The 15,812-nt window shown below is 34.9% G+C and overlaps 1 protein-coding gene and 1 pseudogene across 1 annotated transcript; one reads left to right on the forward strand and one right to left on the reverse strand.

The window, feature by feature from the left end:
- Nucleotides 1–908: 908 nt before the first annotated feature.
- LOC145628890 (uncharacterized) lies at nucleotides 909–1,764 on the reverse strand (annotated as a pseudogene).
- A 7,733-nt stretch (nucleotides 1,765–9,497) lies between these two features.
- Nucleotides 9,498–11,488, forward strand: LOC145628891 (putative transcription factor At3g04930). Its single transcript, XM_081681323.1, has one exon. It carries the CDS (start codon nucleotides 9,689–9,691, stop codon nucleotides 11,189–11,191), a length of 1,503 nt encoding a protein of 500 aa, XP_081537449.1. The 5' UTR covers nucleotides 9,498–9,688; the 3' UTR covers nucleotides 11,192–11,488.
- Nucleotides 11,489–15,812: the final 4,324 nt, after the last annotated feature.

The raw sequence follows: 15,812 nt of genomic DNA on the forward strand, positions 1-15,812 counted from the left end.
AAGAATAAGAATGTATATATGTTTGCTGACATATATTTGCAACCGCAATAACATTAAAACTGTGAAACAGAAATCCCAAATCCAAGTTGATTATAGGAATAGAGCTGATGAAAAAGTTCATCATCAAACAAAATATTCATCCGTACTGCAATCAACTAATATTTGAGCATTTTCGATCTTACCAACAATAAACCTCGAATGTAGTTGAAATATGTTCAAAGCAATGAATCGTGTCATGCTGCATAATACTAAGTACTTGTTAACTAAAATGCTTCCCAAAGATGGGGGTAAGGAGGCTTTTATCACTTCATACACCCGAACTTCTAAGAAATCTCAATGCTCTTTCACCCAAATGAAATCGTAGTATACCATACCATACATTGCTAATAAGCACCTCTTACATAGCTCCTACTCATTTCGAAACACAAGGGGTTTAGATGTATGCAACCTTAACCTCATGTCAAAGAGAAGCTAATTCCTTCCCGTGATCATACATTGCTAATTAGCACCTCTTACATAGATCCTACTCATGTTGAAAAACAAGGGGTTCAGATGTATGCAACCTTAACCTCATGTCAAAGAGAAGCTAATTCCTTCCCGTGATCATACATTGCTAATAAGCACCTCTTACATGGATCCTACTCATGTCGAAACACAAGGGGTTCAGATGTATCCAACCTTAACCTCATGTCAAAGAAAAGCTAATTCCTTCCATTGATCACAGCTACAAAACTACCTCTCTAACATTCTATACTTTACAACGAACAATGACAAACCCCACATTCGATTTCAATTCAATTCAATCCAATCCATACCATTAGCATGTCAACCTTGTTCAAAAACAATATCGAAAACACGAAAAAAGAAACACAATTCATCATCATGCACCCAAAAAATCCACTACCAAGTACCAAATCATCCATTCTTGAACCTTTTCCTTTTTACTCACATAATATAGTATAACAATTACATTACATCACATAACATTATATCTCCACCCCAAAAATTAATCTACATTACAAAATCATACTATTGCAAGAAATAACCTGATAAAAACAAACAAAAGAACAAAAACAAGCTACCATAAATAATCAAAGCCTTCTGACCAGAAGTAAGAGAATTACCCCCAAGTCCAAACTGTTGATTTTCAGCAAACCCAGCAATCTCAACACTCTTACTCTCAAAAAACCCTTTTGCTGCCCCACAAGTCGGGCACCTCCAATCTTCGGGCAGCTGCCCAAAGGGCAATCCAGGAGGAACAGGGTAACTAGGATCACCTGCAGATTCATCATATCTATAACCACATGATCTACACTCATAAATCCCAGTATTTAAAACTGCAAATTTCTCCTCCAATCTTCTTTTATCAAGATTTTCTGTATCTAATGAACTGGGTTCCTCTGAATTTGGTTGTTCTGAAATGGGTTTATCTTCCTTTGACACATCAATTGATTTCGAGGCGAAACCGGCTCGGTTTGAGTGGTTCGCCTCGAGTGTAAGTCCTTTGTAATTCATTGTGTATATGATAGATGAAATGAATTGGGTTTTGGGTTTTGGTGGTGAAGGTGAAGTATGGTGGAATGAGAAGGTTGTTGGTCTTGTAATGGAAGAAGCCATTGATATTGATTTTAATGGTGGTTTTAGAGTTAAATGGCTCAAAAATTGGGAATAATTTGAGAGTATGGTGAGCTTAAGTATGTTGGTTTTGGTTCAAAGGTTGGAAGATTGTGGAGGGAAGAATGAGGATCCATGGAAAAGGCATATGCCAAATTTTAGACCTTTTGTTTTTGGGAGGGTGTTGGTTGGATAAGGTGTGGGGCTAAGAATTTTGCTTGTATCCTGTGGGTGAGCTCCACTTGTATGAGTTTCAACCAATTTTTTAATGGTTTGTGGGTGTTTAGACTTTAATCACATTAGAAATTTGAAGAGGTTATAGCTTAATATAGGTGATGAGTTCGGGTTTAGACTAGACTAGTTCGGATCAGAAGTTGTTAAATTTAAATAAGAATTACTAAGTATTTAGTGAAGTGAAAAAATCTTTAGTTATAGCATAGTTAATCAACTTTGTTAAATAAGAACCAACTCTGGTTCTTTCTATCTAATTTTCATATTCAAATTAGAACACCTAATTTAGGAAAGAAAAATCCTCTAGTAACTTTTGTTTTAACTTTCTTTATTATAGATCTAAGAAGTGAACTTTAGAGGATTTTGCCTAGTACTTGTACATAGCATGAGGGAAATGAAGATTATATATTTGTATATGAACTGTTTGCTTTAGGTCTAATGACCTAACCTCTTTCTAACTCACGAAGTTAGAATTAAGTGACCATTTGGATTGCTAAATACCGCAAAAAAAAAAAATGATCACCACCACCAACATTTGGTGTGAATGGACAACCATGCTCTTACTACTTCATCACCCCTTATCCTCCCTGCCGACCCACCACCCCTTCCGACCGGTGACAACCACCACTATCCTGAACGACGACCCACCACACCCCCCTCAATGATGGCCCACCACCTTCTCTCGCCGCAGGAAGGTGGTGGTTTTTTTTTCCAACAACCACGGTAACCGGAAAACCAGTTACCGGGCACGGTTCCCACCGGTAAGGGAAGGTGGTGGGTCGTCATTAGGGGGGATGTAATGGGTCACCAGTCAAGGTGGTGGTGGTGGTCGTCGCCGATCAGGGTGGTGGTGGTAGTACTCGCCGATCAAGTTGGTGGTGTCAAGGTGTTAGTGATTGGTGGCAAGAGGGAAGATAATGGTGAAATACTAAGAGCATGGTTGTTCATTCATACAAAATGTTGGTGGTTATAAACATTTTTTATGGCGATATTTAACACCCCCCATATATATTTGATACATGTATGTAAATAATTAACTATATATGCTTGAGCACATGTGCGTGCATAAATCTGGGTATGGGTCAACCGCCAGTCTGTACATTCTTACGTGCCTCGTACTCAAGCAAGTTATGTCAAAATGGGTCAAGAAAGTGTCATGTACTCATGTTGTGTCAGGTTTGTATCGATCTTTCATCAATTTAGCACATACATTGTGTGATTTGTGTCCCATTCCACTGACCCCTTTTAATAGTTTATATACGAAGTACATTTTTTCTTAGTAAAATTGATTAAATATAAGTAGGTAAAATGTGTTGTGTACTTGTGTTCATACATGTTGGGCTCATGCCCATGAAAATTATGTTCATGCGCAACCCATGCCCCATTAGTGTGCCTCCTCTTATGCAATGTTGATGCGTAACGCTGTAACCCATAACTCATTAGTGTACCTCTCTTGAAAATGTGGCAGACTTCTACTAGGTTAGGGTATTTACATGTCGTGCCTAACGGGCTCTTGGCCTCTTGCCAGTCTGACCTATGCTCATCTCTATGCGGAGAACCGGTGATGGCCGTTTACTTTTATATTTTTGTATTGACTAACCTCTTATTAATCACCCTAATAAAATTCTTGAGGCCAAATGATATCAGCTTATAGTAGGAAATACGTCCATGAAGAGACATAATTAAAAAGTGTTGTCCATGTAGCGATCTTTTTATTGACAAACTTGAATGTCCAATCTACTTGATCCTTGGAAAGGATAGAGAAGTTGTATCAAATTAAGCTTTATTAAGATAACTAGGATTGGAATTAAGCTTATGTTGGATAATTATAGCGACTGTGAATATCACATCATGCTTAGAATTTAGATGTGAACAATACTTTGCAAAGTTGATTAGTTCGAGCATGAGCATATTGACCAAATTTCACTACATTATTAGGAATACTAGAATTTAAATTTTATCCCAAAATCGACGTCTTTTAGGTTGAGATAATTGAGTAAATGAAATTTGAGACGACATTTTTAAGGATGGAGGGAAACTTTAAATTACTTTACCGTTATAATGTTGCATGATAGAGACTACCGCGTAATGTTCAAATCATATGAGAAAACGATAAATAAAAACAAAGGTTGCATGTTTAAATCTTGTATACACAATATTTCTCGTACAATTTTAGTGAGAAAATAGTAAATGATTGAGACTACCCCGTAACACCTAAGGTTCTTCTAGGATACTTTTAAATATTTAAACATGTGGATTTAGATAATATCCATGGCATTATAGAGCAACAATTCATGTCGTTCTACTTTCTTGGCATAGCAACAAATCATGTTATACAAATTGAGGTTTGTTCTTTACATCCTTTTGGACAAGTTCCTTTGCATTTCTTTCTACTTCTTCAATATTAGTCGTTATTCATAAAATTATGTCAAATTCTCACAGTAAATATTAATGTTTAAATAAGAGTTGTTGCATATTTTAAGCAATAGATCTTTGGAATTAAAATTATAAACTATGATTAAAATTATAAACTAGGATTAAAATTATAAACTAGGAAGTACTTAAAGGAAAGATATATGGTAACTTAGCTCCTTCTAGTTAGTGATCATAATTGCTTCCTCGTTAAAATGCTAGTACCAATTGGTTGTTGGTGTAATGATAATTGAGACTATACTTGGTAGGAAAGACCTGTGTTCGATCCCCCGTAATAACAATTGAAAGGGGATTGGAACCTAACCACCTAGAAGCCCAAAAAGTGAACCGGATGGAACACCAAAAAATTAAATGCTAGTCGAAAAAACACGTGGAAAGTTTTATATCTTAATAAATGGATTCTTAATTTTCAACTTAGAAGTAACTTTTCCATTCTCTTAACATAAATCAAGTGATGCAAACAATAATTAGAAACAAGTAATAACGAGAAACAATTCCTATTTTCGTTCTTTCTTTCTTAGGGATAGAACACAAAATGGTTTCCTTTTGAATTTTGCGCAAGTATTTAATACCTAATGTATTCTATGACATTTCAAAATCAAAATAACATGCTAATGTCTTTATTACTTAGATGCAAATTCATGAAGACCGTAATATACTTGATTAAGTAAATAACTCAACAAAAATCCACAATTTCATCCGCAATTGCTTAAGTAATGTTTTCATTTTTAAAAGCAATAAATCTTTGATTACAGTAACTTGCTATTTTAATTTAGGGATCAAAACTTCTTCCCCATTTAAACATTATGTGCAAAGTTTTATTGTTTAATAAAGAAAATATGTATTTTATTAAAATACCACCCAAAAAAGACAAAAATAAATAAATAAAAATAAAATAAATAAATAAAAATTCACCACCATTTAACGTTTTCCATTAAAAAAAGGAAATTTTGACAATTATCATGTCCATTTTAGCAATTACCACCTTCTTGCCTCCAAGACGTCATTTTGGGCCCATTCTTTCCCTTCCCTCCCTATTTCCCTCACATTTCTCATTCCTATGTGGATTCTCATCTCCCCTTTTACTTTTTTTCCCCTAAACCACCAATAATTGTTCGTCAATTTTGATTTGGAGGAGTGTATTGAAGTGTTTTTGATTGTTTGGGGGAATTAAAGTGAAAGGGGGTGTAACACCCCAATAATTCTCCCATTTTCAAACCACTTACTTTAAATAAAAATAGAGGAGATCCATTGACATGTTACCGCCACGTGTTAAAACGTTAAGGCTTTATCAAAGTATTGCAGCGGAAATCCAACTTAAATCTTAAAATAATATAATTTAGAAACCCAATAAGTCAAAGCTTACAAATTGGAACCATAAAGGCCCTTATTAAAACCAAACCAATCTTCCAAAATCCCAAAACATAATTAAAATAGTAAAACATAAATAAGTTCAACACAAAGAACGAATACTCTCAATCATACCAATCCCTTGACAATGCGTATGTAAAATCCCCGAACTTCACATCATCAAGCTAACCTGTGCAATACTGCTCCCCAATAATACAAGTGTAATAATTGGATCATCACAGGGTCATTGAAAGGCGAAGGCCATGACCAAAAGAAAACACACAAAAGCACGCAATCAGCAAAGCTGAGTACATACAAGCTACAACGCACAAAACCTAGCATGCTCAACTAATTAAAGTAAATAGACATACAACACGAATTCATTAATCAAGACTCCACACTTAAACAATTCAATCGACTCAACATACTTGCTAATCAATTCCAAACACTTGACTCTTTATATTTAATTTAATTAATTTAGTTTGGAGTAAGCAATAGACGAGGTTGTCCAATCCACCAAATCATTTTGGTCCCAAATGACCATTTAAAATAAAAGTTTAGCGCGATGCAAGAATGGACGCGACTCCATTCTCACAAAGTTAGTCTAGGATCCCATCTAACTTTCATTATAAAATAAAATGTAAATACCAAAAGAAAAGAGGACATGTTGATCAAACAAGCCTCGGAAAAGCCACGGGCTACCACCGTGTACCCCAACCTATAATTGTCAATACTCTAGAAGTGCACGCTTTCCAGAGTTTTATTGCTCATCCATGTTTCACTTTACGTGATTACAATTTTAATTAATAACCGACTCATTCAAGAAGACCATACATAACAATCATACATCAATTCACTTTTAATCTTATTTAGGACAAGGGTGATCACATCACAAATTGACCTTTAATTTCATTAAACTTCCAAATTGTCCAAATTGTTGAACATAGTCAACCCACCTAGCCATTTCGGCTTAATCCACTTTTACTCAACATACTAACAAGTCATGCTTGATTAATAAATAAAATAAATAACAACCTTGTGGAATAATTAATAAATTCATTCCACTTAAACCATTCAATTCCAATCCTTTAATAATCCAAATGTGGTTAACAAACCAATCTAATAAAATTATGCTTGTATCAACATTCCATACAAACAATTAATACAATATAATTCAACATGTTTGCATCCATAATTCCATACAAACATAATCAATTCACCAAAACATGTCTTATAAACATAAGCACATGAATTAATTAAATGTATAACCAAACAATTTTCATCCAAGTGTTCTCTAATCATGAAACTAAGTTCTTTTTTTTGGTACCTAAACATGATACTACTTACAACGAAGTAGACATGTACGTACCTCGTGTAAACAATCCTTTGTGTCATTTTTAATCACTTAAAAGTCTCCTAAGGAATAATCACTTTCTAGAAAACAACCAACAACAATAAATTAATACTTAACCAAATTTTCAGCATTATAATTTAGATTAAAACTCCTTAAAACTTCATTAAAAACATGTTTTTATGCTTAATTAATCATTAGAAATTCAATAGGAACAAAAGCCCCAATTTAATTGCTCATTAGAACCCTAAAATTCCAATTTCATTAAATTGAAACCCTAGGTTTATAATTCATAAAATCTGAAAATTTATAAAATAAATATAATTTGATACTAAAAATATAAACTTTATACTATAAAATCAAAACCCAAAACTAATTAATCAAACATTAAGCATAAATGAAATAAAACAAAGGAGAGAGAGAGGCAGCCATGGTGGGCCACGGCTGGGCCGCTGGTGGGTTGCCGGCGGTGGTGGGCGGTGACCAGAGACCGGCAGTGGTGGCGGGCAGCAGGTGGCGAGTGTGAGTGAAACTCACGTAAGAAAAGAGGAAAGGGAAAGAAGAAAAAAAAAATAATAGAAAAGGAAAAGGAAAAAGAAGGGAAAAAATAAAAGAAAAGAAAAATAAAGGGAAAATAAGAGAAATAAAATTAAGAGAAGAGAGTTTACTAACCTTTTTGTGTGGGGAAAAATTTGGGGATGTATGGGGTATTTATAGGAGAGAGAGTGGTGTAGGGCAAGTTGTAAGATTGGGCCTCATAAAATTAATGGGCCAATCAAGTATGTAAAGTGAGATTGGCTTTGATTGTTTGGACATGAATTATAGAATGATGGTCCATAAAAATCATATTGAATAAAAATAATTTTTCACCCAAAATAATTTGAAACTTTTGAAATTAAATTCCGGAAAAATACAAATAAATATTATAAATAAAATATAATTTCATTTATAATATATTTAAAAATACGGGGGATTATAGGGGGGATGAGAATCGAGTTAGGAATGAGAAATGTGAGGGAAATAGGGAGGTTAGGGAAAGAATGAGTCCAAAATGACGTCATGTGGTAGTTGAGAGGCAAGAAGGTGGAACTTTTGATGTTTTTGAAAATAGAAGGTGGTAATTTTCAAAAAAAAAAATAGAAGGTGGTAATTGCTAAAATGGACATAACAGAAGGTGGTAATTGTCAAAATTTCCTTAAAAAAACCCGTTAAATCTAACATTTATTGTAAAAAAATTCTTTGATTTTCGTGACAAAATCGATGTTTTGGGGTCATTTTTGTCATACGGGTCTAATTTGAAGTCAAAATTTACAAATAATGATTGAAAATGTCTCGTTTTGCATACTAAGAATACCTTGTATGATTAGCGTAACACACGTAAAATAAGGCATTTTTTATAATTATTAGTTAACTAGGTTAAGTCCCGTGCCATGCACGGTCTTAATAAAATTTTACAACAAATAAATTATAAATAATGGTGTAAATTCAACATTAATTTATCTTAAAAAATTATTTGTAACAAAATAACTTGAATTTTAGTTTATACTTATACCAAATACGTAAAGATTGGATTGTATAAAAAATATACATGTATGCTATAACAGAGATTTTGTTCTTATAAATGTTATGTAATTTCAAGATTATACAAAGTATGCTACCAAATGATTTTTCTTTTTTAATTAAAATAAATTTTATTATCAAATGATAAAAGTTGGAGAAAAAAATTTGATGTTGATAATATTATGATAATCTTGAAAAATAATATATTACAATACCTTATTTTAATCTATGTTAATATTTTTGTAGCTAAAAATTTCCTAGTTTACAAAATATATGTAAAAAAAATTTAGTATAATCAGATTAAATATATTGTTAAAATGGAAATAACTATTATGGCAATAAAAAAATAAAAAATAAAAAGGAAAGGAAAAAAGGCGGGAAATTTTGTAACCAGGAAATGACAAGTGTCATTCTAGGTTTCGCCTTTAGTATAGGTTTATAGATTTTGACCACAATTCGGGGCCTTTGACAAAAATGATCCCCAAAACCTCTAGTAAGCATTTTTTAAAAAAGAATATTGAAGAAAACGTTATATTTAACCATTTTGGTGGTAATTTTTTTTTTAAAAAAGAATATTGAAGAAAACGTTATATTTAATTTCAGTTCAGTTCAGCTCTAATCAATTCAGTTTAGTTCAGTTCAGCTCCAATTAGTTTAGTTTAGTTCAGTTCTTAATTTTCCTTTCTCATAAAATATTTATTTCAGCTCAATTCAAAAAACAACCACCACGAAGTCCATCCATGATCCATCCACAACATATTTGAATTAAGACTTGTGAATACACCCACCAGTGACCCAACCCACCATAATTCATTAATATCCAAATCCTTGTCCTAATTTAGTCTTCCTTGTCCTAAACCAATACCAAATCAACCCACACACTTAACCCTTGTTTATTTCAACCCACAATAAAACAACACAAACAAACAAGTGGCTCCCCCTTCATTCTCTCTCTTTCTCTAACCAAACAAACAAACAAACTCAACCCCAACACGCAATACACACAACAACACATCCTCTCAACAAACTACTCGTGAACACCTCCCTCCCTCTCTCTTCTCCTAACCACCCGGTCCCCCTTTCCTTTTTTCTCTCTCCTCCCCCCTTTCTCCTTAACCCTAACCCACCTCACCCCATTTTCTCTCTCCCATGGCTTCCGAAGAAGACCACCCTATCTACAACGACGACGACTTCGACGACGATGACGACGACAGCGAACCCCTCAACGACCCCGGTGTTCCCGACGATGATGTCGTCGTTGATTCCGAATCTTCCTCCGGCGATGAAGATTCCACCGTCGCCGCCGTTGATTCCACCGCTGTTACCGTCGCTATTCCTTCCTCCGTTTCTGCTGCTGTTCCTGCTCCTCCCCCCAACAACAACAACAACAACTCGGCTAATGCTGTTACAATCGCTTTGCCTGATCCGAAACGACACCGTGTTGATCACCTCTCGTCGTCGTCTTCGTTGGTCGTTTCGCCGGTTGTGAACCCTGAGAAGAAGCCGATCGATGATTCTAGAAGGCTGTTTCAGAGGTTATGGACTGATGAGGATGAGATCGAGCTTTTGCAAGGGTTTCTCGATTATACCTCCAGCCGTGGTACGACGTCGTCTGGTCATCACCATGATACGGCGGCGTTTTATGATCAGATCAAGTCCAAGCTGCAATTGGAGTTCAATAAGAATCAATTGGTGGAGAAATTGAGGAGGTTGAAGAAGAAGTATCGGAATGTTATCAGTAAGATGAGTTCTGGGAAGGAATTTGTGTTCAAGAGTCCTCATGATCAAGCTACTTTTGAGCTTTCTAGGAAGATTTGGAGCAACATTTCTCCCAATTTTCGTGGTGTTGCTGAATTTGATGATGACGATCAAAACCCTAACCCTAATCTTGGTACCAATTTCGCATCGGCGACTCCGCCTCGGCCTCCGAATAGTAGCTTTGTTATCAGCCATATTAATCTCAACAACAGCGCTAGTGGTGGTGGTGGTGGAGGAGGCACGGTTTCGACACCGATGATGGTTGATCATAAGGCAGGTAGCAGTGGTAGTTATAATAACAGTCTTAGTCATACTAATGCTAATAATAATAGTAATGTTGCTGGTTTTGATATTATGATGTCGAATTTACATAGTCCTGCTGCGAAATTGTCGACGAGGAAGAGGCCTAGGGTGGGGAAGGTTGAGGATAAGTATGTGAGAAATGTCAATTTGGGGGGAATGATTGGTGTTGAGGGTGGTAATTTGATTGAAAATAGTAGTAATAATAATAATAGCAACAACAACAACAATAATAATAATAATATTACTAGTAGTAGTAATGTCAATCTTGGTTCAACAATGCAGGGGTTGATAGAGGAGGCTGTGAGGAGTTGTTTGTCGCCGATGGTTAAGGATATGGTGAATAATACGGTGAATGGAACGGTGTTTGGAGGCAGTAGTGGTGGGATTAAGGGGGTCGGGGCATTGGCATTGAACGCGGTTCCCCTGAATTTTTCAGGGGTGAATTCGGTTGGGGGTAGTGGTGGGGATGTAATGGATGACAAGTGGAGAAAACAGCAAATATTGGAGCTTGAGGTGTATTCAAAGCGTTTGGAATTGGTTCAAGATCAAATTAAGTTGTCATTGGATGAGCTCAGATCAATGGGGAGTTAAAATTCTGTATCAGGGTGATCGGAGTAGGTTAGTTGATGTGGATTTGTGAGTTTCTCTAATTTATTTTTCCTGTTTGATCAATGATCGAATATCGATTTGGCTGATTATATATGTGTAGGTAGCAACTTCGAGATCATAGATTTTTTCTGTTTTTTTTTTTTTATCCCCTTCTTTTAGTTTGACATAAAAGAGAGCTGTTGAATAATGTTAATTCAATGTGTGTAGCTCTTTGCTCAACTCAATTTTATGTATAGCAATGATTTGAATAGAGAAGGCGGGATTCATATTGACGTATTCTGCAAGTGCTGGTTTGCTTGAGGGTTTGTTTTAAGCTTTCTGTATAGTTATTTATTGCACAATTTCATACATAATACTACAATTAGTCAATAATTATGATTTTCTGAATTCTGGATTTTGCCTTTTTTTCATGATGTTTATTTAGCATTGCTAATAATTATTTGGTTGAGTAACTTCAAGCATTACAAACTACAAAGTATAATTGTGTTTGTGCCAATTTCGTGTTTTTATGGGTAAGACTTCGTGTTGATCAATTTGACCAACTAATTGCTGATTGCTCTTGTGTAGTTTGAAGGTGCTCTTAGAATTCTTTGTAGATTTTGTTTAATCATAGTTACATGGTGGTATTGTTTGTTTGGAAGGTGTCTCATATTATTTGAGCTCCATTACTCTTTTGTTCCGAGAGAGCTAGATCCTTTTCTAGGCAAAAGCATTGTTAATTTTCGATTATTAGTGATGGAGTCTATGTTAGTTGAGCTTGTGTTACTCTGCTTTGAAGTCATGCAACATTTTCCTATTATGTCAAAGCAGGAGCATGTTACTCTTTGGAAGTTCTATTTAGTATTTTTCATTTCATTGCCCAAATGGATGTGATTTCTGATGTTCGAAGTTAGGGAAGTTTATCTAAGAACATACCGAGTTCTATGATTAACTTGTAGCAACCCGTAAAACTGTGTACTTGGTGACTAGCGCTAGATGTTTAGCTTGCTTGTCTCAATCATTGTTGCTGGAATAAAATAAAGGATATGGTGATCATGGGGAGGTCCAGCCTCTAAGGGAGCATCTTTATGAGCTTTGGGCGTCCACCATGGTTCAGTTTTCTCAATCAAGGCACATGGGAAGCTCCCCATTTAATCTTATCCCATATGTGTCTTGATCCTTCTTGCCCGGCTGGGCCGGCAAGTTCCCGATTTGACGATTTCCTAATATTAAAGTTTTGGATGAGACTGTCTCACAATAATAAGGGTTGCCTAGTGAATATTATTTTACATCCTCAAGTATGGAGAGTCAGAAATATGTATTATTGAATTTCTGAACATACTATAATTGGGATTTGACAAAAATGATACAATTATCATCAAGTTTTGTCAAGCGCAGAGTATGTCATATCCTGAACTATAAAGGTAGTACAATATGATAATTATTTCCGGCCATAAGAAGTAAATACGAGTATACCCTTTACCAATTGCTATATAATCGCGTAACAACTGGTAAAAATGACTTGTGCTGTTACTGATCTCTTTCATGTTATGCGGCATTTTTAGTATAGTCCTAAAAATCGCAAAGTGTGAAAGGAATAAGTTCGCAATGGGTTAACACCTATTCAATTTGGTGAAGAGGCAAAGAAGAACGTATGGGAGACGCCCTTCTCTTTTTAAACCAAACAATGGCAGACAATGGACCTCAAACAACCTCAAATAACCCTCCCAAGTCCCAGATTCTAACACTTTCCAATGACGTGTGTTAAAAGAATATGCACAATTTGTTCCCTAGGCAAATGCTGGACTTCTTCGTTTGGCGTTTTGAAAAGCGTAACGCTGTTACGTGGTTGGGTCAGCAAGACCCTAACGACTACTTACAGTTGCAGACACATTGGCAAAGCAAGAAACAGATCGGGGTCAAGTTTCTCTACATAGCGCGTTACATCATCGTTTAAGGGTGTCACAATTTTCTTCAATGTCGCCCCTTGTTTTGGTTAAGTAGCTATTACGTTGGCAAGTTGTCCATTGTTACCTAACAATTTACTCCTAGCGAATAGTAAGAGAAGTGCGTTAGAAGTTGATGTCATAGAAACTTGTTACCGGTGACCAAGACTTGTGGTTATCTATCTAACCCATTGAGTCGTTGGAAATGTTAATAAAGAACAATTTGATCCCTTAACCATGTAACTTTGACCAACTAGCCTGTATAAAAAGACTAATTCTAAGTTTATGATGGACCACTTAAACCGAAATACTGCCGGTAAGCACGTTGTATCAAGTGCTGTATATTAGGGGAAATCATGTGGCATGTGTGCTTATTGAGCATCAATCGGAAAAATGTTTGGTTACGATTTAGGGGATGAGTCATTCGATTTGGTGTCCAATTGTCTATTCTATTCCGATTAAATTGGGATCGATCCGGTTATTTTTATTTAATTATGGTTTTTAGTATATCGAATTTAGTCATGTGAACTTTATTCTCGATTTTATTGGATCAGAGTTATACTGATTTCTAATTTTGGATGTTGTTCGAGTTTTGATTGAACTATTTTTAGATTGAATCAATTCTGCTAGGCTAGCATTTTAATATGATAAGGTTTATTTTTATGTGAGATTTAATTTATGGTAAAAATTGTTCCAAGACAATATTTAACAATATATCCCAGACAATTGTTATTCTTGATAACTCATCACTCCTTTGAACATACCTTAGCAGCAAAATAACTTGGCTCGGCAAAATCTTCACCACTATACTACGTCTACTTAAGTACGCGAGGGACTAAGAGAGAAATAGACTAGTTCGAGAAATAAAAAATTATTTAAATATTATGAAACTCATCCATAAAATTCTCAATAACATATGGAGTCGAAGAAACAAGGAAACCGATTAACATTAACATCTATAACACGACAACGACCTAAAAAAAACCGTGGCCTAATATCGAAGAACAACTGAAGTGTATTGTGAGCTTACAAATACGATAACAAGAAAAGGAACACGTAAGTATATATGAATATATACTTTTTCTATTCTTATTATTCACACAAATAAGAATTTCACACTATTCTTATTCACACAAATTCTTTAATTGTCTTCAACTCTTTATACACGAGGTAAAACTAAAACATAGTTATATAAAGTCTTATTTAAATCATCTCGATATATACTTTTAAAATGTTAAATTTTTTTTTTTTATTATTATTTTTCTTAACGTACAATTAATAAAGGTATTAATGTTATAAAATGTACATTGATAAATGTAACAAAACTTTTTTTTTTCTTCTCTTTTTGATTGGTAAGGAAACGGGACCCTACTACACTATTACCTCTAACAGGTTAACCAACTCCGGGCTTGAACTCGTGACATCGTAGTCACGTACAACTAACAAGGTGAATTCCTTACCACGTACACCTGGTCTATAAAACCCAAATTTTCAATTATTCCGTAATAAAGAAGGGAGGACGTATATAACATAGGGCCGTACAAGGAAAGGAAAGAGCATTTATATATCACTGCACAAACATATGATAAAAATAAAGCAAACGGCTAGATATAGTACGAGTAATAAGTCCATTGATGAATAGCCTAGTCTTGGCCTTGTAGTAAAAGAAGTGGTCCAATAATCCAAATTAAAGTAAGAGTTTGGTTGGTTTGGGTGAGCCTGTCTTTGTCTTTAGCCGTCTCCACCAAGTTGGCTCAATTTCATCTAATCTAATGGTTGTGATCATCCTTCTCATATATGACTCATCAATCTCACCCTAATTTTTAATTTTGGCTCTTTTTCTATATTCATTTGGCCGGTGTGTATTACCTGCCCTTTAACTTGGTCTAACTTCCTACATAGTGCTGCTCACGCTTTTTGGCTAATTGTTCCAACCTCGATTCATCCGTGTTGGTCTATAGTTTCTTTCATACATCCGAGTGTACTTAAGAATATATAAAAGTAACGTGGACTTTTAAGTGTCTTGCGACTTTAGAAACTTATAAATCACTGAATTTACCTAGCCTCTAATATACCTATATTTATATTTAGATTTTTAGTATATTTTAGATACATCAGGATGTATAATAGACATGCTCGTTTTGGTAGTAATGTGATATGATATGGATTTTTTGTTGTAGACTTGTAGCTTCATAGTTTCAATTTGAAAGGCCAGCTGGTGTAATAAGTAGTCAAAATTCTAGCCAATACACGCATGAGGGTGTGGAGAGCTTAAAACGTGGGGTTCACTCTATGCATACCATACACATTAGACTTTAGCTGTTTAGCATACATATCTTGATTATCAAATCATGTAAAGGGACTTCTCAAACCATAAAACAATAAAAGAGTTCACATTACTTGGTCTTGTCAAATTGTAATTCTAAGAGGTTGGCTAGACAAAGTACATTACAAGGATTACTTGGTCTTGTCAAATTGTAATTCTAAGAGGTTGGCTAGACAAAGTACATTACAAGGAATATAAATATAAAACTGCTAACTGGTAGTGACTTCACCTAGTGCACAGATTTATAATCCATGCATCATACAGGGTTAATATATAAATTACCCCATACTAACACCTTACAAGTTACATAGTTACATCATCTCTCAATTTCTTAATTTTTCGAAGGGGAAAG

This window comes from Chenopodium album, chromosome 4, assembly GCF_948465745.1.
Source record: "Chenopodium album chromosome 4, dcCheAlbu1.1, whole genome shotgun sequence".
Lineage (NCBI taxonomy): Eukaryota > Viridiplantae > Streptophyta > Magnoliopsida > Caryophyllales > Amaranthaceae > Chenopodium > Chenopodium album.

Excerpts from the sequence above, each read along its gene's own strand:
- LOC145628891 (XM_081681323.1), top strand. The coding sequence starts at position 9,689 with ATGGCTTCCGAAGAAGACCACCCTATCTACAACGACGACGACTTCGAC.